We start from the raw sequence: 27,085 nt of genomic DNA, 5'->3' as shown, positions 1-27,085 counted from the left end.
TTACCTCTCAGTCTTTTTCCTCTCAACTCACATTCTATAATTGCTTCCGTCTGCTTTCGTTGTAGAACTTGGGAGGGAACTACAGTTCAGTGTGGATGACATTAACCGGATGAGAGTGGAGAATCCCAACTCTCTCCTGGACCAGAGTTTGGCTCTGCTCAACCTGTGGGTTAGCCGAGAGGGCAAGAAAGCCAAGAGTGAGGATCCGTAATAAAACACTCTACCACTTTGTGGCTTTATCCACTTTCCCTAGTGAAAAATTAATATACTAAAATGTAATTGAAATACATTTATTTTATGCTACAAATACATTTACATGTACTTTGTACATGTACATGTATTTATGTACTTATGTAACATAAATGTAACATAAATATCCTGCAATTGTACTGTTAGTATACTAAATTGGCATGCTTAAAGTCTGCTAAATTGGAACAAATAATTTTGTACTTAATGCACTTTAGATATCAAGAAATAGTGGTCCAACTAAATATATACTTAAGTATATTTGATTGTGCTAAAATTGAACTATTGCAAATATACTTTAGGTACACTTTAAATGTCTTGCATTTAAAGAATGATATTATACAGAGATCATACTATCCTTACTAATAGTTATATTAAAACACATTTTAGGTTTAATATTAAGAGATGTGCATTGTGCATTAAAAGAAGTACTCCAAATAAAGTTTAATTATAATATATAGTCTCAAGCGATATGTCAGTAAATATGTTAATGAATTTGTAGTATACTTAGTATGAAATAAATGTATTTTAAATACATTTTGGTGTAGGGTTTTTTCACTAGGGTTATTTTGCAACATGTCTGTAAGCTACTTTGTGTGAACGTGCGAGACTTCCGATTCATTAGCCGCTATAGGGAAGTAACCAGATGAGTGCAGTAAACGGTAAAACTATTTGCGCTACTTACAGCGTGTCATAATGGACGGTTTTTATTCAGTTAAAATAACGAAGCGGATGAGACCGGAAGCCTTTTAAGTTACATATGCCCACACCCGTGCTTACGTTAAAAATAAGGTGGATACTTCAGTATTATGATTATAAACTAAGCAAACACTATTGCCATAAAAAAAGTTTTCATAGCCAGAAACAGAAAATTGAACTGCAACCATGAAAAGTACTGCTGAAATGAACTAAAACTAAACTGAAATGTTCATTTGAAAATGAAATTAAAAGCACAAAACTATAACGTACATAGAATTATTTCATTTTCAGAAACTAATTTTACTCTTTATGACAGTTTCCTTGTCTCTGCATGCTACTATAACACTTCCTCCATCATCATATGTTCAGTGGAGAACCTTTATGGAGCGTTGAAGAACATTGACCGGGCAGATATTGTGAAGTCTCTGGAGGCTCAGGCTCCACAGGGTCTTCCCGAGGCGGTGGAGGAAGGAGCCTGCAGGCTGGCTGATCGGGACTCCACTCTTCTTTCCCCTAGTGTCATCAATGGTAAGAACAGACTGCAGCTTGCACTGATCTTCTAATCCTCTGTGCGTTCATCAATGAACTGACATTAGACTCCATGTAAACCAAGGCTTAGATGTTTGAAGCTGCATGGGTTGGCCACTAATTGCATACTAGCTCTAGTCTCCCAAAATCTAGAGCATGAAATTTGGGTACGAGACAGGATTTAATGAGAATTTTTTTCTATTTATCTCTGTTTTTTTCCACTGATTAATCAGGCATGCCATGGCAATGCCTCCATTTTCAGCCTTTTCCATTCATTATTACAAAACAAACCTCTCGGTAGGGAAAAAATGTTATCACGTGACGGCATTACTTGACAAATATGAGATTTGCTTCAGTGCAACAGGTATATATAACAAATGCAAATACAAATTTGTATAGCAATATAAATAATTCAAAGTAATTATGATAATGGGAACATTGGAGTGTGTGTGTGTGTGTGTGTGTGTGTGTGTGTGTGTGTGTGTGTGTGTGTGTGTGTGTGTGTGTGTGTGTGTGTGTGTGTGTGTGTGTGTGTGTGTGTGTGTCATGATTCCTGTCTTGTGTGGACTTTTGTTATTTCCTGGTCTGTGCCATGTTTTGTAGTCCTTTGTAGTTTATGTTGATTAGTCTCCCCAGCTGTATCTTGTTTCCTCATTATCTAGTTAAGTTGTTTGCCCCTGTGTATTTATATCCCTTGTGTTTCATTTGTTACTTTGTCAGTTGTTGTACATGTAATGGTTCATTTTGTTTCTGTGATCCTCGTGGTTTTGTTCCTTGAGTTATGTTTTATCTGTTTATGGGTTACTTTATTAAAAATCCGGCATTTAGATCCTCGCCTTCGCATGCTTTCCTCAGTATGTTACAGTTTATATCCTTTATTAAAAATGTTCCCATTACCATAACATTTATATACTGTATATATTTCTTTCTCATATTTTCTCGTCCAAACTTACAAAAAGGTCCTATGCGATTGTAATACGCACAGTATAATAATGGTGAAATTCAGTTGGAAAATACTGTGTAAATTCCAATAAAATTGTATTTTATATAGAAAAATGACATTGGGCAAACATTATATTGGGAAAACAAATCATTCCCTGGTTTCACAGACAAGACTCAAGCCTAGTCCCAGACTAAACTGCACGTTTGAGCTGTTTTAACTTATCTTAACTAATCTTAAAACATGTCAGTGTCAATGTCTCAAGATGCACACCAGAAATGTTTTTTCTAAGGCATGTTTGTAAAAGCAACCTAAATATCCTAATTAAACTAAGACCTAATCATGGCTTAACCTAAACCCTGTCTGTGAAACCAGGCCCAAATATTTATATTTAAAAGCATGCAAATATGACATAGGATGGAGCAGTAGTGCAAGTAAATAGCGAGAGTGATATTGTAGCAGTTATGCTCCAGAAAACAAATCGAATGTGTTTTGGGGTGTGTTTTTTTCAAATATACCAGTGAGGCACAGATAGGAGTATGTAGGCTCGTATGATGATTACTTAAAGAGAAGACAACAGGCCTCCATACTTGTGTCTGCACCTCTCCTTCTCTCTTTTCCTCCTCCTCTCTTTCTCCAAACATGTCATCTGCAGCCCAGCCGCCCTACTCTTCCTCCTCACAGCTCTCCTCTTCGACCTCCGACCTCATAATGACCTCCTCTGGGCCTCCTCTTTTCCTGTCATTCTACTTTTTGTTTTGTTTCGTTTTCTAATTCCTATTTTTGTGTGGGACCTGTGATGTGTCTGTATGCATGCGCATGCTGCTTGACGTGCTCTCTTTTGTCTTTTCTGGGGAAAAATGTATTTGTGGGGCCTTCAAGTAAAACAAGGCCTTTGTTTATGTTGCTCTTTAACAGACTTGTGAATGCATGGCATGCTTTCAGCGTGTGGGTTTCTTCCTGTGTATATTTTCACTGAGTTGCGCTTGAACTCCTGAATTTCAGTAACTTCAGTAACTCTTCTTCTCATCTTTGGTGAATATATTGATGTTGTTGTTTTAGGCCCTGCAGTTCTGTTGTCAACAGTTTACATAATGCTCTGGAAAATGGATCTGTGACCATATCATGTTGCAGAAGCATTTTTGGAATGTTATGTGTTAACTGATATATTGCTGTTGTTGGTGTTTTTCCAGTGTGTGTGTGTGTGTGTGTCACGCAATGATTGTGTGACACCATTTTCAACTGCAGGGCTCTGTGATGTTGCTGATGTCATGGACTGTATTCACAAAAAAAGGAAATTGTGTAGCCATTAGGGCCTCCTAGTGGCTAAAAACTGAATTGATCATGTATAACATTTCACTTGTATAACCTTTATTTTACCTGGTTAATCACTTTAGATTAGAATCTCTTTTCCAAGAGAGATCTGGCTAAAATGGTTGCATAGAACAATCAAACAATAGAAACAACATTTGCGAAATATGCAAAATATTATTAAAATATAAAGATGTGAATGCAGTCCTAAGCGTGTGCGCGTGTGTGTGTGTGTGTGTGTGTGTGTGTTTAGGAAATATCTAACCTGCCTGTCAGGCCATATAAGATAATCAGATCACTCAGAGTGATGTTGTGTTTGAAATCAAGATGTTTCAGAACCATAATTTTGTGTTGTGCTGTAATGTGATGTGTGTTTGAGTGTGTTTACATTTATTTGCACGCGTACCTGTGTGTGTGTGTGTGTGTGTGTGTGTGTGTGTGTGTGTTTAGGTGTATGTCTTCAAATGTTGCTTTTGTACATAACGATCAAGCTTTTACACATTTGCCACATGTTGTGTTGCTTTTTTGTATTTGAGTGACAGTAGATTAATTGTGTCTCACGGTGTGCACTGTGTGTGTCTGACTCACGTGTGTGTTTTCTCATTACTGGGGGCACAGTGAAGGTCTCCACTAAGTCATCACTATAAATCATCCTCATTCTCTTCTTCAATATTTCTTCATTTCTTCTTTTCATTATCATTTCCTTACAACAGTGAAACATCATCCATCCAATAATGAAACCATCCTTGCATCCATTTACCTACATATACAGCTACAACATTTGTTCATATGATGCCAGTTCTTTGATAAATTAATACAATTAATAATAGCTTAATGCTACAAGAAAACACTTGACGAGGAATCAGTTATCTATCACGTCATATCATCATATATTTTTTTTACGTATCTGCATACTTTGTTTACATGCTTACATTGTGAAGCTAAAAAAAGATTGAAGTACGCAGTCATGTAATTTTTAATTTAGCTTAAACCAGAGACATTGAACAAGAACAAGTATCTGTCAATGGGTATGAAAATATGTTGGAAATTGTATTTTCAAACTTTGAAGTGTTGCTAATACAACTCATGGTGTGCTTCCTAGACATTTACATTTAGAGAACATATTGATTTTCCTTAATTGGTCTTAAAAGGTCTTAAATTTACCTTCATAAAACCTGCAATAACCCTGAAGATGCAGAATGCCTCTTTAATACTCTTGTGTGTTCTTATTAATCATGCATACTATTGCACACATCATGCAAATGCAAATCATATATATATATATATATATATATATATATATATATATATTGCAATTCCATGTTCATTTGAACACTACCAGGAATGTATATCCTACATTACATGACCATACATAAAAGAGAAAAGCCATTGTTGCATACTCATTAAGCTGGTCATGTACACAACTTTCATATTTGAAAAAGAAAGATCTGACATGAGTCAATCCTGAATCCGAGCGTATTAGTGTGTATGTGGGAGGGGGAAGGTATATTAAAGGAATATTCTGGGTTTTCAACAAATTGATATATTTTAAATGTCCCTCATTGTTTGCAAATGTTTTGGGAACATTTCAGTTTACTTTAAATGAACATTTTTTAAATGTTTTATTGCTGTAGCGTATGAATAAAACATTAAAGTTGGCATGAAATAAAAATTAACCCTATATATTTTGTAAATTCATGTTATTATCTTATATTATATTATCTGTCTTATCCATGCAATTTTTTTTTTTTTTTAAGTTATATTTTGTGGGGGCTTTTAACCTTTATTTAGATAGGACATTAGGAGGAGAGACAGGAAATCATGGGAGAGGAGAGAGAGGAATTGGACCAGGAAAGAACCTTGAGTCTGGAATCAAACTCGGGTCGCCGAAGTGCAACCGCACCATATGTCAGAGCACTTGCCCACACGGCTTTGGCTTTGATTATTAATTTTAATTTATTTTGACCATGTAATGTTTAATTAACATGTCATAACCTAATCTTCTCCAATCATTTCATCAGCATAAGCCCCACCCCTTTCTTACAATCGACCGCAAGCTCCATCCAGTCAACAACTGATGGCTTGAACCAAGACCCAGACCCTAGCGTTCTGAACCCTGCTTTTAACCCTGGGGTTAGCACCGCTTTTTAACTGTGGTTATTAAACCCTGCTCTGGAGTAGTATGAAACGATGTGAAGTTAGAATGTTACGGCAACATACACCCAATTGTGTGCGTCATATTCGCCTGCGTTGGTCAATCACGGCAACAGCGCATTGTTTCAGCGTTTGAGGGGAACAATGTCAAATGGTGATGGTAAACAGGTGAATTGAAGTGAAGAAACGACAGTTTTATTCTTACCTTTATAGTCCGAAAAGTCTACTTAGGAAAAACAGGGCAGTATATAATACGAGGATGAACCATGCTAAAGCCTTCATTTAAAGTGTCATTTTTCAAATGCCCCCAGGTTGAAAACCCCAGAATATTCTTTTAAAGGTTACTTTGAAAGTGGATTGCTTGTTGTGAGTGAACAAGAATGCCCTGCAGGATGACCTTTCTGTGGCCTTGTTATAATGCTAATGCTAAAATCACAACTCCCTGCATTTAAGCACATCCGTTCACGTATATTTACAGACTTTGAGTGCACTCCGAGCACTGTGTTCTGCATGACCTTTCTGAGAGGGTCAGGACTCCCCACGTACCCCCACTGTGTCTGTGTGGTGTTAGCGTTGCCTTTCTTGTCTGGCCATCCCTCAGGTTACGGGCTGGTGCAGGAGGAGCTGCTCTCCCCCGCTTCTATGCAGTACAGCCTTCCCTCCCCGCTCGGCACGGAGCCCTACTGGCAGGAGGTGTCGAGCCTGGAGTGCGCGCCCATCGCCACCACTGAGGAGGACACCATGATGGAGATGTCGGATGTACAGGTGTGGCCGGCGGGGGTCAGTCCGTCCCTGGTGACCGTGGAGGACTCATCCCTGGATGGCAGCAGCCGCGCAGACGACTCCGAGGCCAACACGTTGAGCCTGCCCTGCAGTAGTTTGGGGAGGCCCAGCAGCGGAGCCAGCGGGGCCAGCGGCTCCATCATGGAGCTGGAAGAGGAGGAGGAGGAAGAGGAGCTTGAGGAAGACAACATACAGCACGAGGCAGTGTCCGCAAGTGCGGAAAAGGCATGGGCTAGCGGCGCCGTCCCAAAGGCAAACTACAATGGGCAGGCTGGAGGTCAGAGGTCGGAGGGCAAGAGGACAGAGTTGGCGGCGGCGGCGGTGGGCGGCAGTGTGATGGGTGTAACTAGAGGAGGAGGAAAGGGTGGAAAAGGGGCAAGTTCAGAGGAAAAGTTTTCTGTTCTTACAGGGCAACAGCTCTACGCTCAGTTATGCGAGAGAACTGGACTGACCCGAGCGCTAGAACACAACGGGGACAGGTATGGATTACTTTAGTATCCCATGTTACTCCACAAGCATTAAGGTCTGTTCACACCAAGAACGCTAACTGTGTTGACATCCACAAAAACACACAACAACGCTTTAAATGCTCAAGCTCTTTAAACTCAGGTGGATTCTGATTGGCTGTCAGTGTTTTTATCTTTGATCAGCAGGATCCATCCAAAAAAAATCCTTCTGAAAGTGATTCCAACAATGTCATTATCGTTATAGTTGTGATGTGGACTTCCTTATTCTCATAGAATTACACGATATCAGCCATGTGTTACATGTATGATCTGTGTTTTCCCCCTTCATTGTGTTTTTGGTTCAGTCCTGTGACCTAGTGTTCCATGATTGTTCTAATTAGTCATGTCTATCACCTGTGCATTGTCAATCACCTCATTAGTTATCTTGTTAGTCCCTGTGTATTTATACCTTGTGTTCTCCTTCAGTCTTTGTCTGTTATTGTCAATGTAAGCGTGAGTGTTTGGTGTTTCCCATGAGAGTTTGGTTATTAAATGTTATTTCTAGGTATTCTTCATCTCCATGAGCTTTGTCCTACACTTAACGTCAAAAGTTTCTTTAAATGTTTAATTTAACTTACAGTCTTCAAAGGAGTGGACAAACATTTTAGTAAATACTCCAGTTAATGTCAAGGAACTTTTCATAAACACAATTTATTTCACAAAATCTGTATTTTTTCTGTTGCTGTTTGGTTGTGGTAAAACACCCACAGATGTAGCAGAAAACCTCAGGGTCATGTTTGCATTTTCTTCTATCACTGGCCATAATTTGAACCTTGAAATCATGATTAGGCATTAAATAATGTCATACGTGTGAAAATCGGCTGAGAATTGAACAAATAGTTCTTACTTGCCTCAGAGAAAGATAGAGAAGTTGAGAACCGTGTCTTTCTGGCAGTTTTCTGGTGATTAAGGAATAATACAAGGAATGATTGTTGAAAGCAAACATGCCACGAAATGCAATTTATATTTTGTGAGAAGGTGTGAGGTGCTAGAGCAAAGCAGGCACTGTTTTGGGATCAGCACCCCAAAATTAGTTAGAAACAAGCATTGGATTTCATTCAGCTATTCCGTTATAGATATCATTATAGTTCTTGGTGTGAATGGCCCTTTAGACAGATAGCATTTACTCCATCTTTATCCATCCCTCCTCCGCAGGCTCGGGGGCGGCGCCTTCCAGCCTTACTCGCAGGAGAAAGACCCCCTCCAAAGCTGGTCTCAACCCAAAGCCAGGCCGACCATGGAGGCCATGATGTCATCGTCCCAGGACCACAATCAGTCCCGTGTAGCACAGGAGGCCCTGCTTACACCGGTATGTGATACAGGCCATTCGGAGGTCCTGCGGGGGCGTCTGCTGGGCACTCAGCCCTTTGATAAAGGGCTGGGCTTCTCCCGTCAGGAGGGGGATTTACGGGCATGGGACCAGGACAGGCGGAAGGCACAGGTGTGTCCCCTGGGCCTGTCCAGTCTGAGCAAAGAGCATGTTGTTGGACACAGTCTTGACTTCAATTAGTCAATAATGATATTTGAACTATTATTCCCTCCTTGCAGAAGGATGATCCGATAGATCTCACCAGTGATCATCTACACGAAGAGCAGTTCACTGATGAGCATGGGAATGTCGTGACCAAGGTGGGTCCTCAGTTTTCTTTCAAGTTTATAATGTATTGAACCAATATATTGATTGATCTGGCTGATTATATTTTACCTTTTTGAGATTATCCTCATCAATTTTGATGGGTAATGTCGCTTCTGTTTTCTAATATTTCATAAATATTATTTTAATAATTGTTTAACTTGTTCCTTTTTTTTTGTCTATTTGTTTTTGTTAAACTACACTTATTCTATATACACTACCTTTCAAAAGTTTGGGACTGTTATATTTTGTAATGTTTTTGAAATAAGGCTGCATTTATTTAATCAAAAACACAGAAAAATCAATACTATTGTGGAATATTATAACAATTTAAAATAACTGATCTATTAATAGAATTTGAATTTATTTTCAAGTGTAATTTATTCCTGTGTTGGCAAAGCTTCAGTCTTCAGAGTCACATGATCTGTCAGAAATCATTCTAATATGCTGATTTGCTGCTCAAGAAACATTTCTTGTTGTTACTATCAATGTTGAAAACATTAATGTCGTGCTGCTTAATATTTTTGGTGGAAACTGGTAAATTTTACCAGGATTCTTTGATGAATATAAAGTTTAAAAAACAGCATTATTTGAAATATAATTTTTTTTATAACATTATAAATGTCTACTTTCACTTACACTACACTACTTACACTTATGATGAAGAATGATGGATCTATATTTATTTACAAAATTTACGGTAAATTTTGATAGCACACAATGTACATTTTTAGGTTATTTTATGAGACATTTCTTACAGTATGTCTATATTTTTATTGGCTGTTGGCTGTCCTGTAGTGGTGTCTTCTTTTGAACCCATTCACCAAAAAGATCAGATTCATTCAATGTTTTGTTTAGTTGCCCCTTGTGTAAGGTTACATTGTTACGCCAGTAGGTGTATGTTTAGCCTTTATTAAGATTTTCTACAAATATTTTAACAAAGGTGTAAAGAGTACCAGAAAACCATACTTGAGTAAAAGTAGAGATACCTTACAGCAAAAATGTCTCTGTTAAAAGTTACAATACGACTCGAGTAAGTCTTAGAGAGTATCTGATTTTAACAGAACACAAGTATTTTACTTGTACTGAATGTAGGCTCAAAGATGCACTAGTCCTCAAAACAATGAGACATGCCATGGAAAATAAGAAACAGTTTATTTGTGAGGATATCTCAGGTCATGAAATTTGTTCAAATTCGATTTGGTCATCTTTTTTTCTCTCTTTTCTCCAGTTGGGTGTGGATGTGAAGAGGGATGTCCAGACTGTGAAGCGCTCCAGTCTGCGGAGATTAAAGCACTGAAATAAACACAAACTGTCCTGAAGGTACGGGACAGGAAAAATGATTGGTGCATTACATAAGGAACAACTTAAAACCCATGGGGCGAGCTAGCTTTTCTAAACTTGAACGATACAGCCATCAGTTTTATGTTTTAGCTAGAGTGACTTTGCTTCAGACAATGTCTCTTTGAAGGAGCTATTTGTTCATGAAGGATTGCTCTTCCAGGGTCGAACATCCACTGCCAAACCATCCTTCACCTACGCACGACTGGGAGACAGAACGATACATGGAGCGATGAAAAAAAAAAAAAAAAAAAAACACGCAGCGAAAGAACAACACATCGCACCCAAGTCCTACAGTCAAGCAACCACGGAGTGTCACTGGAAAACAAGGACGAGGCGTTCTCTACCTGTAGTTTTGTAACATTTTTAACAGAAGAAGATAAAAACATACAACTAGCATAGGGCATGAACTTTTTATACAAAAACATGAAGAAAACCACCAAAAAAAGCAACAAAAAGTGCTTCCTGTCAACTGTAAACGCATGACTGACTGCTGGTGCATGACCTATGAGCTGTCATTATCTAAAAAACTGAAGGGGTACAAGGTAAAGGGCCGTTCCAGGACTGGCAGTGGGAAGGGGGAAACCTTTGGACCTTTGATCTTGAAAATGAGAGACTCTTGAAACAAGGGGTCTTGGGAACACAACAGCCCCAAAAAAAAAAAGAAAAAAAGCAACAGGTCTTTATTTTGTCAAACAGATTGTCATTACACAGCAGCATAGTGGATGCTAAGCCCGTCACGTCATTTCCCACAGGCCCTTTATCCTGTTCTTCAATGTGATATATGCACTCTAATGCTATGTGAATGTGCGTCGGTGTGTGCGTGTGTGTCGGTATCTAACGCATGTGTACTCGCTTCTGGCTTGGTACTGAGCTTTTATTTCCGGATCGGTCAGAACTCATTTGGTGTTTGCCATGGGAATGACAACAAGCCACTGTGCTCTCCTGCTCGTGAGCGTCCGCGTGCGTTTTTCCCCACTTTGTTAAGCGTATCCGTGTTCCTTTGAACTGTCAGCCACCTTTTACTTTTATATCTCTTGTTTTGAATTCATAGGCCCCCTCCTTTCAAATCCGAACACCCAAATGGCAACCTATGGAGGGCACGTGCTTTCTCTGTCTGACAGTTCACAACCTTAACCTCCGACCTACCGACCATCCATTCACCCTCATATGTAGCGCAGCTGCTCAACTAAAACCGTCATGTCAGACCATTTCCAGAGACTAATGTAGCATTGCATGCAGGCTAACACCGCTTTTCATGCTGTTCTCTTGGGCCTGCACTCGGCCCGGACATTTTTATTGATTTTATATTATTAATCAAGCTGTGCTGGTGAAGAAAAAATAAAATAATCGATTGTAGCTGTGACGTGTGGGGCTTGGGGACTATCTCTGAGTAACTGCCTTTGTAATGTTTGGGATTTCAGATTGAGTTATGTGACAAGGAAGCGTTTTAAACTTTGATGATGCTCTTGGATTTCTTCGTTTTTTTTTTTTCTTCTTTTCTTTTTTTTTCATTTAGATGTACAGTTAATAATAGACCGATAAATATACAGACAGCACTGTGAAAGTCCACCTTAAAATTGACCCCTGAACTGTGAACTCACAACTGTCTGTCTCACTTTTTGGCTTCTGATGTCTCACAACACATACCAACAAGGTTTTATGGCAACAACGGGAAGCTTAAACTGCAACTTCATGTTACCGGTTCCCTATTAACGTCATTCGCATGTGCATTTTCACCGTTATTCTTTTTTATTTTACTATGAAAGAGCCCAAACATACACAAAAACTCTTGAAGTATAGTCTACCAAAGCAATAATATCAAACGTGCTGCAACAGTTGGAATACTGCGTTGTTGTCGGTGTGCGTGCGTGTGTTTTTCGGTCTACGAGCGCCTGTGTGTTCAGTGTATACTCTATTAACCCGACATTTTAGTAGCATTTGTAAGACGTATACGATTCAAGAGATATAACAGCATGCATGAGTATCTCACACCGTATGCAATTACGTGATCTACATGCCAACTCGAGTTCACTGAACGGTAGCTGTTTCACTTTAATGGACAAGGTTTTTTTGAACGGCTGGCAAGCATAATGAAATCAGGTATGGTGCTCAGCATTTAATCACAGCACAGTAGCTTACATAGTCACGAGCACACCGTGATATACTGACTCGTGTAGTTTAATTCGATGGATGTCAATGAGTGAGTGAGTGAGTGAGTGAATGAACTTATCCTCCAAACTACAAACAAATATTTATGGAATGCATGGACAATTGGACGAATGACAATGATTGTACTTTCATATTTAAGAAAAGTGTTTAATCAGATCCTAGTGTTTTTGTTCAGTCAATGAAATGAGTGTGCTTTGTGAGACTGCACACTTCCCTTCTCACCAACGCATTAAAACACTTATGAGTTCTGCCTCACTGTATATTGTTTTCTACAGTTCACTCAGGTTTGTGTTGACGGATGATTTCTCTTCCATGATTCTAGTTAATACATACTTAACGGTAAATCCTATGTCCACTCAATCATGGGTGTTGGGAAGTGATGAAGGACATAGATGGCCTACATGTTCAATATCTTGTCGCTGCTGTAATTGTTGATCGAGACAAAATTCCTGAAAACAAAGGGGGTAAAGGAGGAGAATGTTTCATTCATTTATTTTTGGTTTAAGGAACAAAACGATTTGACATTGCAATCATTATGTATTAAAAAAAAGAGTTTATGTACAATGTTTAACTGTTGCAAAAATCTAGACTTCACCTATACTCCTTTAGAATGGATTAATGACATTATAAACGCAATATCATATTACTCTGTACTAAGGAATGCAACTGCGCACATGCACAGAAAAAGATGTTTTTAATAAAGAATATATGTATAAATATATGACAAACTATATTTAATTAGAATGCTATGCACCCTTATTAGAGTTGTTATGGCTGTACTTTAAGTAAATTAGTTAGAATCCAGTAATACGAACATACCCATGTCATGGGGAATGTAGAGGCTTTGTTGCTATTTAAACATGTTTTCATTTCCCTTTTTTTATTTTTTATTATTATTATTGTAACGGAGAGAGGAAATACGAACATTGAATATGTACACAAGCCTTTTATTCAGAATCATTCTAATATGAAGAAATGTATAGACCATTTATCCTGCACACCAGCTCAGATCATTTACAAAAGTTAATAAAGAAAGATGTGACATATTGTGACACTGTGTGCGTGTGTAAGAGAATTTGCCAAATATTATTGTCATGTATTCATAAATGTAGTTTTAACTTCAAAGGATGAATGAATAGAACATGTAAAGGATGGGTTTAAACCTATTTTCAGCTCCATCTACTGAATTGTTACCACAGTCACACAGAAAATCTTATTGTTGACAAAATACTAAATACACATAACACATACTGAATATGAATGCAGTAGCTCAGGGTATCTGCAGGGTTTTTAAAATCAAATTTAAAACCTGCACTAATAAAACTACTAGCCTACCATATGAACGAGGTATAGGACAATGTCGATCACACACTAACCATAAAATGACTGTAAAAAACTATCATTTAAATAAGTTCTGACAAAAACAAAAAGTTCCATAAACTACTAAACCTCATTTCAGCCTTTAAAACATTTTAAGTAGCCATTGACTAAATTAATTAGGGTAGATCAAAGCAATCGCTTGGCATAATGTGCGGTATTCATTGTGAATTGCTCTGAAACCGTGAGCCTGTAGTCGTGCTCTCAGTTTAATCATTACCTTTTGATGTTTAATCATCGCTTTAAGCCATATCGCGAATCCTTTTTTTCTGTCCCCAAATTTAAGACCTCTTGAAATGATAATTAAGACTTTTCTTATACCCTTTAAGATAATTAAGACATTATGGCTTTAAATTTGGTGCACATGAATTTAAACGGATAACGTTCACTCCAAAATGAAAAAATTGTCAACATTTACACACCCTCATATTGTTCCAAACCTGCATGAGTTTCTTTGTTCTGTTAAACACAAAAGAATATATTTTGAAGAATGTTTGTAGTCAAACAGTTGGCGGTAACCATTCCATAGTAGGAAAAACAAAACAAAACAATGGAAGTCAATGGATGCCCTGTCTGGTTACCAACATCAAAATGTCTAATAGGTTTGGAACAACATGAGAGTGAGTAAATGATGACAAAAAGTCTGCGGGTAACGTTACCCCAATTTGTTTTTCTGATATTGTCTTCTTAAAATAAAGAACCAGGATAGCCTTTTTTGATAAAGATAAAATCAATCAAATGTCTAGCGAATGTCTAGACAATCAGTCGCATTCTAGTGATAATCTATGAATCTGATTGATTTCAGTGGAAATGTTGCAATTTAAAAAACAACAATTGACAAATAGTTTTTTCGGTGTAACGGAAACAACCCCTGTAAACATCGGAAAAACTACATTTCCCATCGCTCTCTTGCAATACTAACGCACACCAGCGGGGGCGCCGTTGCATCAATTCTCCGTTTTAAATAGCCCTTTCCTGCTCATGTTTTGTTGAGTGCGTGGTGTTGTGTGCATGAGGGAGTGAGAGAGAAAACGTGGTCGCGGAGAAGCCTAGCATTTAGCTAGTTTGCGAGTGTGAGTGTGTGAATGAAGTGTAATACAGGCTCAAATATTTAGTAGTATTTATTTTTGTATGTAGTCAAGTTTGCCACAAACGGACAAGGTAAATAATTAGAGAAAGTAACTTGACGTTAAACTGCTGCTAACATATATATATATAAAAATCCCAGTAAAATTTGTTCTAACTTAATTGTTTTATTCTTTTACTTTAAGGTGCAAAGACACTATTTGATAAAGGCAGCTGGCTGAGTTTGTGGTTGCTATAGTGTTGAAAATGTCCATGAGCAGTCAGAAGACCACCAGTCAGGCAATTCCGACCACCAGACGAGTCATAATCAACGATGCGGCCCATATGCCTCATGATTACTCTACAACTCCCGGAGGGACCCTTTTTAGCACGACTCCTGGAGGTAAATGTCACGAACTTGCAGTTTGGAAGCGTTCGCAGCTGTCGCAGTGCAGGCATTGTTTTTGTTTTGATCGCGACATAGCGATGCATCTCAGAGCTCGCGCACCGCTCGCATTGTCTTTGTGCTTGACAGACTGCGGTGCGCGTGCTCAAAATGCTTCAGCCTGTTTGTCTTGTATTGTTTGCCTTTAAACTGTAGCCGTGAACAGGTAATAAATGCAGGAATGTTATCGTCACGATAAGAAAAACATTGTTTTATTGACACGACTGCATCTTGCATTGAAACAATGTTCTGCAGGTCTGCTCAGACATTACAATTGCAGAAATATTGTTATTAAAATGTTTAAATATAAAATTATGAACGTAGAAACAGGGGTTAGTTGATTTTAAATATTAATTTAAATAACTATAAATTGTTGAAAGAGACCGTAATAAAATAACCTCCCTATTTGAAATTGTGTAAAATTAAACCGTTTCATTTATGAGTAAACATCATGGCCTTGAACGACCTTCAAGTGGATTTTGGATATGCTGACATGGTTTTTAAGGCTCTTGAACAATTGTAAAAAACTGAAAATTTAAATGCATATACTATAATGTCTATATGTTTTTTTTTAGTTGACCGAGATTGTAAACAGTCCACAAAAGAGGATGTGACAGCACCCGAATCATGTGACTTTGTTGGTTTCCCAGTGTACACCACACTTCTGCTTTTCTAGCTCATAAGGGCAACTGTTCTTGTTATTGTAAACAGTGTATCAATAGCTGTTTGTTAGTCCAGATCATCATTTCAGCCATGATGTAACACCCAATATATATCGTGGGACAAGTTAGGTGTGTTATATTGCCCTGGGGAATTTTTGTCATGTGACTTTTTATTGGTTAAATAGTGTGTCATTTTTATCACTTGTGTTTTCATTGGTGTACAAGCTTGATTTCTATGCATAAACCTATGTGTTATGTTTACGGGTGCTGCTGTAATGCACTCATTAGCATTACCTCACTGAGTGAATGTAGTTCAAGGATGTTGTGAAGGTTCAAAGTAGGTTCAACAGGGCTGATATGAGTAGAGCTGATAGTGTGTTCTCACTGCTCCATTTCAGCCTGTTGGCTTGTGCTTTTCTCTTAACAGTATTCTGATTAGGATAAAATGTGAGAAAGCAGTTTGTCAAACATTGACGCTTTGCAAAGCTCAACCCTTTAATGATGCAACTGTTGAATGTTGTAAAATGCACCGTCATAGGGACATGTTTACACATGCTGGGATTGAATGCTGCTCGCAACATTAACATGGCACAGCCCAAACGCACCTGGCTGGCCTCCATGTTTTCACAGGGTTGTCGGTCAACTCTGCTCTTGTTATAGAGCCGATCTTGATATAGGACCATCGTTTCCTTAACATAGCTTAACCTCAGCTGTATTTTATTTGATTACTAAATTATATATAGGCACCCGGATCATCTATGATCGAAAGTTCCTGCTGGACTGTCGCAGCTCCCCGTTGGCCCGCACACCGCCCTGCTGCCTCCCTGACATTCCGGGGGTGACCAGTCCTCCTTCGGTCACCATTAAAAATGACAAGGCCCATCCTAAACAGACGGTCAATAACAACAACATCAGCCCCCTAGCGGACAAGAGCGCAGGTAAAAGCAACTTTCAGACGTGCTCTGAAGCTAAAAGCTATTAACCCTGTAAAGACTGACATATTAAATAATAATCTGAAGAAAAAAAACAAATTATTTGAAATGAAGCATTTTATTGAACCTTTAGACATTTAAAAAAAAAAATGTTTTGCGTACTTGCTTTTTGAGTTTCGTAATTGATGCATCAGGCTTTTATGGCTCGTATAGTGTGATAAATGAAAATGTGGAGCTCATATTCAAATTTCGCTCAGAAGCCCAAAGTGAGCAAAATGCTATTTTGTGCATTTGCTGATGTTTGTATGCTATAAAAGTGAGATGAAATTCTGATAGCTTGTAATGTAAATCAATGCGCTCTTTATAATAGTATAGCAGACTGATTACATAAAGTGTATAAAAATATCTTCCAATAATATGATTTTGTAAAATTATATTTAAATGCTTGGCTTTATGATCAAAGCTGTAGTTTGTATTTTTTTTATGGGTTAAAACATACAATGCCTTACCAAGCTATACAATGATAATACAGAAATTAAGTTAAACATTCCTCAAAAGCCTAATGTATCTCACTCTCATTTTAACATGACTTTTATAATAAAAAAAAAAGTTTCTTTAGTCCAGTAAGTGTTCATTTTGAAATATTGCGAACAATATAAAAGTTATTCTTGTTTACTTCATAAAAATCATTAAAGATTTCACAGCAAAAGTTTTATTATTGTACTAAAAGTCATTTTGCTTTCTAAAGTATAAACTATCAGACGAAAGAAATCATGTAGTAGATTGTTGATAATTTAGAGGACTTGTGAAATTGTCTATCAAATATGATACAGTAGGCTTCATAGGATTACGTATGTTCAATAAATATTAATTTTGTTCTGTGATTTCAAGGGGAGGATGCCCAGTTTGAAATGGATATCTAACTACAATAGAGGACCTGCCACACGGAGGCGACGACTGTAATGAATATTACTGTGATGACAACTGTTCCCTGAGAGGATAAATGCACAGAAGACTTCTCCTTCCATGTCATCTGTCTTTCTTTCTTTTTTTCATTTATCTACTGTCCAAAAGATATTTTCCTTTTCTGTACGGATGCTGTCGCTCAAGATGCGCACAAAGCCATTACTTTAGATTCTCAACATCAGCTAACACTGTTGTGCCTGAAAGAGCCACTATCTCAGATGTCAGATAGTGCATCCCAAGCGCTATACAAGACATGGGGGACATCCAACAGGCCACCATGTGTCATTGTTTATTTGATACAGATTTGTTTGTGTAGTTTTGCAGAATGATCAGTAGGTGGAGCGACACCTATTTTTGGTGGTTGTCTCAACAAGAGTCATGTGGAGGAAAATCCAGATGCCAACTCCTATAAATTTAGCATACCATAATACCTGAATTTGACCACTTTCCATCTGGCATTGATACTTTTTGTAATGGTAAAATCTAATTTTTGTTTAACCTGAAGAGTATTCTCACCTAAAGTGTCATTCAACAGAATGTAAAATGCCTTTTTTTTTGCTGTGAAGTTCTCTTAACTTCCCTGATATAACTGAAGAGACATTTAAGCATAAAAAAAAAATCAATAAACACCAGAGAATTTACAAGTGTTTGGCTTATTTATTTGCTGCTGATGATTTTCAAACTCATAAGACAATGCATAACCATTATGAAAACATTTTATTACATTTGGTAATTTACATACTCTACTATTTACAAATTAGGTGCACACATAAGGCTTTCAAAAATAGTATCAAGTAATCCAGGTGCCTCAGTGCAGGGTACCTCAATTATTTCAAGTGAAAATACTGTACAAATGAAAACAATTTAGATTAATTCGTGCTTAAATATGTTTTTCCTGGTTTGAGGAGCATATCCAAAGTGCTAGTGTTAAGTTCATTTGGGGTTTGGAGACTCAGTGGCAGCCACATTCTCCTACAACCATCCCTTCATGGTGTCTCATGACCATCTTGCCGTTCTCGTAGTAGAGCATGGAGAGAGGAGCCAGACGGGTGGGTACGCAGGACAAGCATGGGACGCGGTCTGAGTGGTGCAGCTTCAAAAGACTCTGCAAATGACAAGACAACAAACATTAGAGTCGGTCTAGCAAACAGAAAACATTTTAAAGTAATAATCACAACTATATCAAAGATTTAAAAAGATTCTTACCTGCATGTAGGCGTGGTTGGTTGGAGTAAAGGTCTCATCAACAGGTGTAGGGCAGTTACCCTCACATCGAAAGGCATTGTAGCGCTTTGGATAAACGATCCAGTCGCTCCAGCCTATCTGATCGAAGTCCACCCACATATCTACCTTCTTGCAGAGAGGTTTCTTCTCCCCTTCTTGCGAAACACCTGGAATCATGCTAGCTGCTGCGTCTCGCACTCTGTCGTCAGTCCTGTGGTTCCTCCTGTGACGCCGAGGCACAGGTTCACTTCCACCACCGGCCCGGTCCAGAGCGACATACTTGGAGTGCTCCGCAGTCTGGATGAGGGTGGACGTCTTTGCCTGGTTCTGCTTGGAGTAAACCACCATCATGACCCTGTTGGCTGTAAGATGCTGGAAACTCTCATGCCTCTCTTTCTCAGCACTTGAAGACATCTGGACGGGTTCCTCCGAGGAAACGCTCTCACCCTGGTGCAACCAGTACTTGAGCAGCACTGTGATGTTGAAGATCCTCCAGGAGGAATGGGAGGTTGGGTCACTTGGGTTGGCTTTTACGCTGCCCAGGTGCAGGCGTACTTCGTCACAGGGGCTTCGGTCGCACTCTCGTTTGGATTCATGATAGATATCCACCGCAATCTCAGAGATGAATTCTGGAAGGCGAATGCGAAGTTCAGACCGCTGGACGTCATCGCTTGTTGATATGGAGGACATGTCAAATGTCACAGCTAATTTGTCACCAACCTGATGGCAACCTGAAAAATATTTGGACAAGAAATTAGTTACCGGTCAAGGGACAGTTAGTTAAACAGTCTAGAAAGGATAAGTGTGGTGCTTAATTATCTTAAAGGATGTTTTCACACATGGGTATATTCGGGACAAGCAATTAATAAAGTAGAATGTTCTTATTGTTGAGATGTGTATTGCATGCCCAAGCCACTTTGAAACAGACGTCTTGCAGCTAATACACACGCTAACTAATAAACATAATACGTGACTTGGCTAATAGCTTAGAACCAGCTAAACTACTACTATCAAATTATTTTCCCCGGGGGTCTTGTATCAACCTGAAGAGATTTGTTTTGCGATAATGACCGGCGGCCGACTTTATTGCCGCATACACGGCTACTTACGAAATAAATGTGCATATCATTTTAAACTTTAATTAATATTTTATTTTTTTTACTGGTAGGCTAGCCTAGAACACTTGTTCTGTAGGAAACATTTTCGTTTGACCGCCGAATGCAGCGATTGATCGTGCAATAAAATCCCTGTCGCTATATTTCATCTTTGTTTATAGAAAATAATTTTTTCAATTTATTATATGTAGGCTATAGGCCTATATATTATCATCGGAAACATCCAAAAATTAGGAAAAATATCGGCATACTATTGTAAAACGTTGTATAATGTACAAATAATGTGTTTAAAATTAATTTAAAGATTTAAAAAAATGTATAATAGACCTACTCACTTTTGGCGAAGAGACTCAAGACCGAATCGGACTCGTAAAGAGTTGGGTTTTCGTGGCTGGTTTGTTTGTCGTCTCCGGTCAGAAAGGTCCGGTAGAGGTGCATCATGTAGAGCGGATACCTGCTGGTGTGTCGGCTCTGACCCGCCGCCTGACCTCCGCCGCTCTTCCCAGGTGCTCGCATCCTATTCCTCAACGCATCGTGAAATCCAGGAAAGGACACCGTGGAGTTCACCAGCGCGAGAACTGCGCTCAGGACCCCGCAGATAAACCACCTCATGTCAAATACTGGTTAAGATCCACCACGCAAAGGAATAGCCAACTGTCTCTGAGATCCTGCTCCTACACCGTCCCCTGGAAAGTGAGTGTAATGAGTGCTGCCAGGCCATCTTAATTCACTTATAGAAACTTGAAGTCTTTTGATGGTCTGTGAGGTCCTTTGGGTCTTTGAAGTGTCCTTGTGATCCATAAAGGGATACATGTCCCTGGGTCGTCGTGTATCGAAACCAGCAGTCTTTTGTGCGTCAAAGGGTGTGAAAACATTAATTCTTGTCCTCGAGCGCTGTGTATTGAAGGTCCTTTTGAAAGTGTACTTAAACAATAATATTAGTGGACTACATTTGTTCATCAATGTCCCTTTGATTAAAAGGAGAAAAACACCCCGAATGCTGGACTATTTCTTAGTTTGAATGAAAATAGAGGAAGTAATGTCGTTTCTATGTATTTCCATAGGCTATCAGAAGAAATAGTAGCCTAGGCAGCGTGTCATTGGAAATCTCCACATTATAACATTTTTTATATTCATGTTACCGCATCTATTGGCTGCTTGACTTTACCTACAGCATGTTATAACACAGCATTCTTGCAGATGTTTGTTACCGACTCCAGCTAGCAGTGTGGCCAAAATACAATCTTTTATAGCCTAGGCTATCTTTTTATATAACCTAAAGCTTTATATAAAATTTGTATTTTTATGGTAGCCATACATACCATATGACCAATAAAATGTTAAATGCTTTACCTCCCGATCGAAAAGAAGCAACTTAATCTGATTCTGAACCGAATATTTCCAGCCATGGTTTGGTAAGGTCCGATTTTTATGCATAGATTTGAGAAGCACCAATAGAACCCCATAGACAGTTTCTTTCTTTCTTTCTTTCTTTCTTTCTTTCTTTCTTTCTTTCCACATGTATTGAAGCATCTTTCACAACAGGGGGCGCTGCCTTCAAACTTTCACCTTTTGCTACCTTCCTTGACTTTCGAAAATGATTTGCCAAATCGTTAACAAAGCGATAAAGCTCAACGATTCTCTCTGTAGGCAACTAAAATATCGACTGTTAATCTTTGCGTCACTTATTTATACTGACACTGCCCGTGTGATGTGTTGACAAGCTGTGTGCGGATTCTGAGTGCTCAGGTGATATTCATACGACGGCGCGCTCGCGCGCCCGCGCGCGCGCACACACACACACACACACACACACACACACATTATTTCTGGTCACAGAATTGAAGCAGACCAGCTGTGAATGTCAGTGGCAATCTCACACATAGTAACACTGATAAGCAAGACAGAAATTGGCTCTGAGCCTTTCTCCCACATAGCCTACTCAGGCATTTGATGCTAATAAGTGTCATATCTTATAAACTCTTTGTCCATAGCATTATAAATTTTGTGCAATCTCGGTTAATTTTTTGTGTATATTCATGTGTCTTAATATACTCGTCTGTCTGTCTATAGCTTTCTAGCTGTCTATTGCTCCTTTTCTGCCATGCATTTTTAAGAGAATCCATCCATCCATCCATATCTGTCTAGCTTTCTAGCTGACTATCGCTCTTTTCTGCCATCTATCTATCTATCTATCTATCTATCTATCTATCTATCTATCTAGCCTATCTGTCTATCTGTCTGTCTGTCTGTCTGTCTGTCTGTCTAAGATAGCTATTTAGTGGTCTATTGCTCATTTTTGCCATATATCAAGATCAGAGTGTGTTTGCTATTGATTGCTTGTGTACGTGTGGTATGATATGGTAGAACTAAGTGATGCTGACCTGTTGTGACAGACATGCCTTGCTTTGGGCAGACAGCCTAATTAATCGCCAGAGACCCTGATTGCTGTGAATCGGTTTGCAAAACAGAGACCTCAGGACTCTCCGGTAGGGGAAAAAAGGGAGCATCGAGAAAGAAAACAGAATCAAGCCCTTTGTGTGGCGCTGGAAGAAAAGTGCACACTTGCGTTAGGGATGACAACAAAAAACAAAAAGGCCATGAAATATGAAAGGGCCTGCCTTTGTGTCATTTGAATAATGGGGATAATTACCCTCTGTCCAGCGAAGCACCTGCATTTGAAATAAGCCTTTGATACCAACTTAAATCCAGTGAGATGGTGCTATTTGATTAAGATTCAGGCAGATGCTGTCTCTGTCTTTACAGCAGCTGGAGAGATCACTCTGTCAACAGACTGACTGCACACCTTTGAATGCATATACCATGATAAATAGATATGCATCACAAAAACAGCATGGTGATGGTTGGTGTAACTTATGCTTTGCTGCAAACAATATTGTTGTGGTTTAATAAACACCTCATTATCAAAGAGCAGATAATATGAGTCTTTATTATTATTATTTACTAATTCTAGCCAGACCTGACACTTTCAAAGCTGGCTGGATGTCATGCGTCTACACATATCTCAGTATAGGAGATAAACAGATAGTCTTTAAGCACCTTCAAAGCTATCTCTTTTTAATTTGGTTGCACTGCCAGGAATCCATAGATGAATCAGCGTCTCTCATTAAACCTCAGTCCTGACATTGTTCGCTAGGAATGGCTTTTTTTCAGCTATCAGTCTGATAGCAGAAATTGCAGGGACACGAAGGCAATGAAATAGCTCTGAAAGTACGTTTTTTTTTTTCCTTTTTGTCCTAGCAGCATTGGAGGCAGGACTGTATGCTGACAAAGATCATTGTTGTTAGGGGCTTGAATCCCACACCACAATGTGCTCCAATACGGACACATTGATTTCATTTTAACCATGGACAGGTCAATATGGCTTTAGGTTCAGAATCCAAAATGATGTTACATGGATCCATGTACCGTACCTTTAACTCTTGCTGAGAAAGCACAATAAATATTTAAGTTTTCTTTTATTATTATTAGCTAAATGATAGCTCATTTATCCACTTTCATGCCGGAATCCACTTTCATGCATCTTTAATGTTGGTGTGGGCCATAGATGATCCTTTATCAATGCTTTTATTGGAAAGCTGAGTAAAATCTTTTCTTCAGTGTGCACTATTATGGTCAGGAATCTTATCCTTTTCTCTCTATTACACTGTAAAAAATGATCGTAATTTTAACGGTAAAAGACTGTAAAAATGCTACAGTGAAAAACTGTTAATTGGTTAACAGAAAGTTTCCGTACTATATACGGTAAATAACTGTGATAGATCTAACGGTACATTTAATGTAATTTTACTGTAACATACCGTTAAATTTACAGTTTTTGAAAGTGAAAAACAACTCATTGTATAATTTACAGTGAAAAACCGTAAATTGACATTCCCACAATTCCCTGTGACACTTCACATTTGATGTATTTTTGTTGAAATAACTATGTTTGTTTCTTCATAGTTTTCTTCGTTTTTTCTAATCAGTTATGTACATTAGGGGTTTATGTTACATTTAATGTTGTTAAATTAATGTTTATTGCATTTTTAAAATTTCATGTGTTACCATGATGGTGTTTAATGTTTGTGTGAATGACACTGTGCAGCTTCTATATATATTAGTATTAACTTTCTTGTGGAAGAACTGCTTGTGTTGAGCTTTGATTGATCATGTGACTCTCATCACTGCTGTGATTGGTGGTTATCAGTGTACAAAACAGATATTAATACTTCAATAGGACGGTAAATTAACATTATATCATATTACTGAAATTTACTGTTATATTTACTGGATTATACTGTAAAATTGACATGTTGTTCAGAATAACACGTACATTTTACAGTTTAAACCAGTAAATATAACAGAACTCCAGTGTGTTATATGCTGGTTTAAACTGTAAAATGTACATGTTATTCGGTAAAAGCAATTACTGTTTTGTTGTATATTTTACGGAATTGTTCTGGTAACCCCAGCTGCCAGTTTTTTTCCGTAAAAACTACGGGATTTTTTTTACAGTGTACAGCCAGCCATGTGCCACTCTGAATCTGCCACGGTAAACATCAAGATTTTCAGGGCAGCTGGAATTGACAGAAATAGAGCATTCGCCTCCGGGACAGGATAATGAGTATTTGTTTATTTATTTGAGTTTATTTGATAAATTTGGCCAAAATGCTCACTTCTAAATTCTGCTGCTGCATTTCAGTGCTGTCCCTTGATTCAGAGGCTCAAAAGGAGTATCATAGATGTAAATGTCAGAATTTGGCTGTTACACTGTTTTTGGAAAAATAGCCATGGTTGTGAGGATCAGAAATAAATTCTGTTGAAAAACCTTCTGTGGAGGTTTTCAAATGAGGGGATGCCAGTGGAAATGTTCTAAATATAATGTCAAAATATAAATTACTAAAATGGTCATGGTCATTGTCATTGCCAATAATGTATTAATTATAAATATTTATAACATTGACAGCCATAGTTTTGTTAGTTTTCTCTCCTCAGGTTTATACATCTAACGGTACTCCCGTGGAGGGCAAAGAAAGATTTAATGCCAACTTAATACAAAGTAAATATTTTACAGATATTATTTTAAGCCCGTTTATAATCTTTTCTCTCTTTTTTTTTTTTTTTTACTGTTTAAATTTGTGCGGGCAGTAGAATATTTTAATGCTTTTTTTAAAAGACATCTATTATGCTCACCAAGGCTGATACAGTAAAAACAGTAATATTGTCAAATATTTTTACAATTTAAAATATTGGTTTTCTATTTGACGTCAAAGCTGAATTTTCAGCACCATTACTTCAGTCTTCAGTGTCACACGATCCTTCAGAAATCATTCTAATATGCCGATTTGCTTCTCAAGAAACATTTCGTAGTATTATCATTGAAAACATGCTTCATATTTTTGCGAAAACAGTGATAAATTGTTTTTTTGATGAATAGAAAGTTCAAAAGAACAGAATTTTATTTGAAATAGAATTGTTTTGTTACTGTGTAAAAGCCTTTACTGTTACTTTTGATTTATTTAATGCATCTTAGTGGATTAAAAGTATTAAAGTATTTAAAAAAACAAACTGACCCCAAACATTTGGCCAGTATGTATGATGAAAATATAGATGAAAATGTATATCTATCTTTATATTTTAGGAAGGGGGTCCCTTGCAAAAGGGCTCGTCCTAAATGGGGACCGGTGGCATTAAAAGGTTTGAAAACCCCTGTTCTAGAATTGTCAGCTTTCTCAAAAGATCCCGCAATCTAAAGCTGATTGGTAATTTCGTAACATTTAGCTTTGAGTTACAGAAATTGGTGACGCGTGTAAACAAAAGTTACATCCCGTAGATGAAAGTGTTTGGCTTATTTTTAAGATCAAAGGCATTTCCTTTCATTTAAAAGGTGTACATCTCCACAAATTGGAACTCTTATCCTACCAACCTTCCTATGATGTTTTAAATCAAAGATTTCAAGAACCCTTATGTCACATCCAGACAAATATCTTTAGGCCCAGTGCGTAAATTGGGGTTACTTTTCTGTACTCAAAAGCGGCATGAATGTTCGACAGATAACAGGGTTTACTTTCTGAAGGTTGAAGTGTGTTTGCGATGTGTGTGTGCCACAGAAGTGGGTGATACATCAGCACAGTGCCTTATCTCTTATTTTGCACCACCACACCGCAGCTTTGGATACAAATATTTCTACTGTTGAATGTGGGAATAAATAAAGAAATAAACACTCCTTTGAGCGGACGAGGCTTAGGAGAGATGAATTAGGCTTTCTTGGATAAACTGTCAGTCTGGTTTATCATGCTACAGAGCTGTATCCATTTCTGCTTGTCAACAAATTTTGTTCTGATTGGCGGTGACAGTCTTAAATTTAGAGTTAAATCCAACAAAGCCTCTTGTCCTCAAGTTATGGGGCAATGCTTACGTCAAACGCTGAAAATACAACATGTTTGAAAAGCCTGCTGAGAAATGACACAGAAATCTTCATTTAAGATTTTTTTAACAATCTGTAGTTTGGTGTATTGTTTCCCAACGGTGTCCTCTGTCTATTTTACTCCTATAAGTTGTGGAGGAGACTGTGGAACAGCAATTGAGAAATAATCAAAAAAGAAATACAATGTGACTTTGTTGTAATACACCAGCAATTTTTTTTTTTCTCGCAGGAAAAATTATGCTTTTTTTCTGAGAATTTTAACTTATTTTAATACTAGGTCATTTGAAAATGTTTTACTTTAAAAAGGTCCTTATGACTACGTGATTACATATTGCAATTGAGAAAAGTGTCTTGTCAGTAAAGGCAATAGAAAAATTGCATTTTCATATTCCTATCTGTTTTCTTCCGATACACAAATCACATTGCTGCGGCCGATGGTAATGGATAATGTGAATTTTCAGAGCTTGTCTGAAGTTATTTAGTTGGCATTCATTATCATCGTCTGTGATGACATCAATCAGCCGAGGGGCAAGGTAAGAGCATCCTCAGCTGTTGG

The 27,085-nt window shown here is 38.0% G+C and overlaps 3 protein-coding genes across 5 annotated transcripts in view; 2 read left to right on the top strand and 1 right to left on the bottom strand.

The window, feature by feature from the left end:
- The window catches only part of ank1b (ankyrin 1, erythrocytic b), a 79,548-nt gene extending 66,192 nt beyond the window's left edge, over positions 1–13,356 (top strand). For both annotated transcript variants that reach the window (XM_079898552.1, XM_079898551.1), the window contains 7 exons: positions 66–197; positions 1,315–1,473; positions 6,480–7,140; positions 8,323–8,608; positions 8,716–8,796; positions 10,032–10,123; positions 10,305–13,356. In XM_079898552.1, the coding sequence (XP_079754678.1) occupies positions 66–197; positions 1,315–1,473; positions 6,480–7,140; positions 8,323–8,608; positions 8,716–8,796; positions 10,032–10,100 (1,388 nt within the window). In that variant the 3' untranslated portion in view covers positions 10,101–10,123; positions 10,305–13,356. The remainder of the gene's footprint in view (positions 1–65; positions 198–1,314; positions 1,474–6,479; positions 7,141–8,322; positions 8,609–8,715; positions 8,797–10,031; positions 10,124–10,304) is intronic.
- Positions 13,357–14,657: 1,301 nt separating this feature from the next.
- eif4ebp1 (eukaryotic translation initiation factor 4E binding protein 1) lies at positions 14,658–18,404 on the top strand. 2 transcript variants are annotated; one of them, XM_079898425.1, is made up of 4 exons: positions 14,658–14,851; positions 14,962–15,158; positions 16,606–16,800; positions 17,686–18,404. In XM_079898425.1, exons 2-4 carry the CDS (start codon positions 15,023–15,025, stop codon positions 17,715–17,717), a joined length of 363 nt encoding a protein of 120 aa, XP_079754551.1. In that variant the 5' UTR covers positions 14,658–14,851; positions 14,962–15,022; the 3' UTR covers positions 17,718–18,404. The 2 variants fall into 2 exon arrangements, with proteins under 2 accessions (XP_079754551.1, XP_079754552.1); XM_079898426.1 differs by having other exon boundaries at positions 14,682–14,763.
- A 101-nt stretch (positions 18,405–18,505) lies between these two features.
- Positions 18,506–21,099, bottom strand: ndr1 (nodal-related 1). Its single transcript, XM_079898422.1, has 3 exons — positions 20,435–21,099; positions 18,967–19,715; positions 18,506–18,865 (listed from the first exon to the last, which is right to left on the bottom strand). Exons 1-3 carry the CDS (start codon positions 20,709–20,711, stop codon positions 18,713–18,715), a joined length of 1,179 nt encoding a protein of 392 aa, XP_079754548.1. The 5' UTR covers positions 20,712–21,099; the 3' UTR covers positions 18,506–18,712.
- Between the last annotated feature and the right edge of the window lie 5,986 nt (positions 21,100–27,085).

This window comes from Squalius cephalus, assembly GCF_949319135.1.
Source record: "Squalius cephalus genome assembly, chromosome: 17".
NCBI classification, from domain to species: Eukaryota; Metazoa; Chordata; class Actinopteri; order Cypriniformes; family Leuciscidae; genus Squalius; species Squalius cephalus.
The sequence above is the reverse complement of the archived record's forward strand: the minus strand, read 5'-3'. Positions and strand labels throughout refer to the sequence as shown.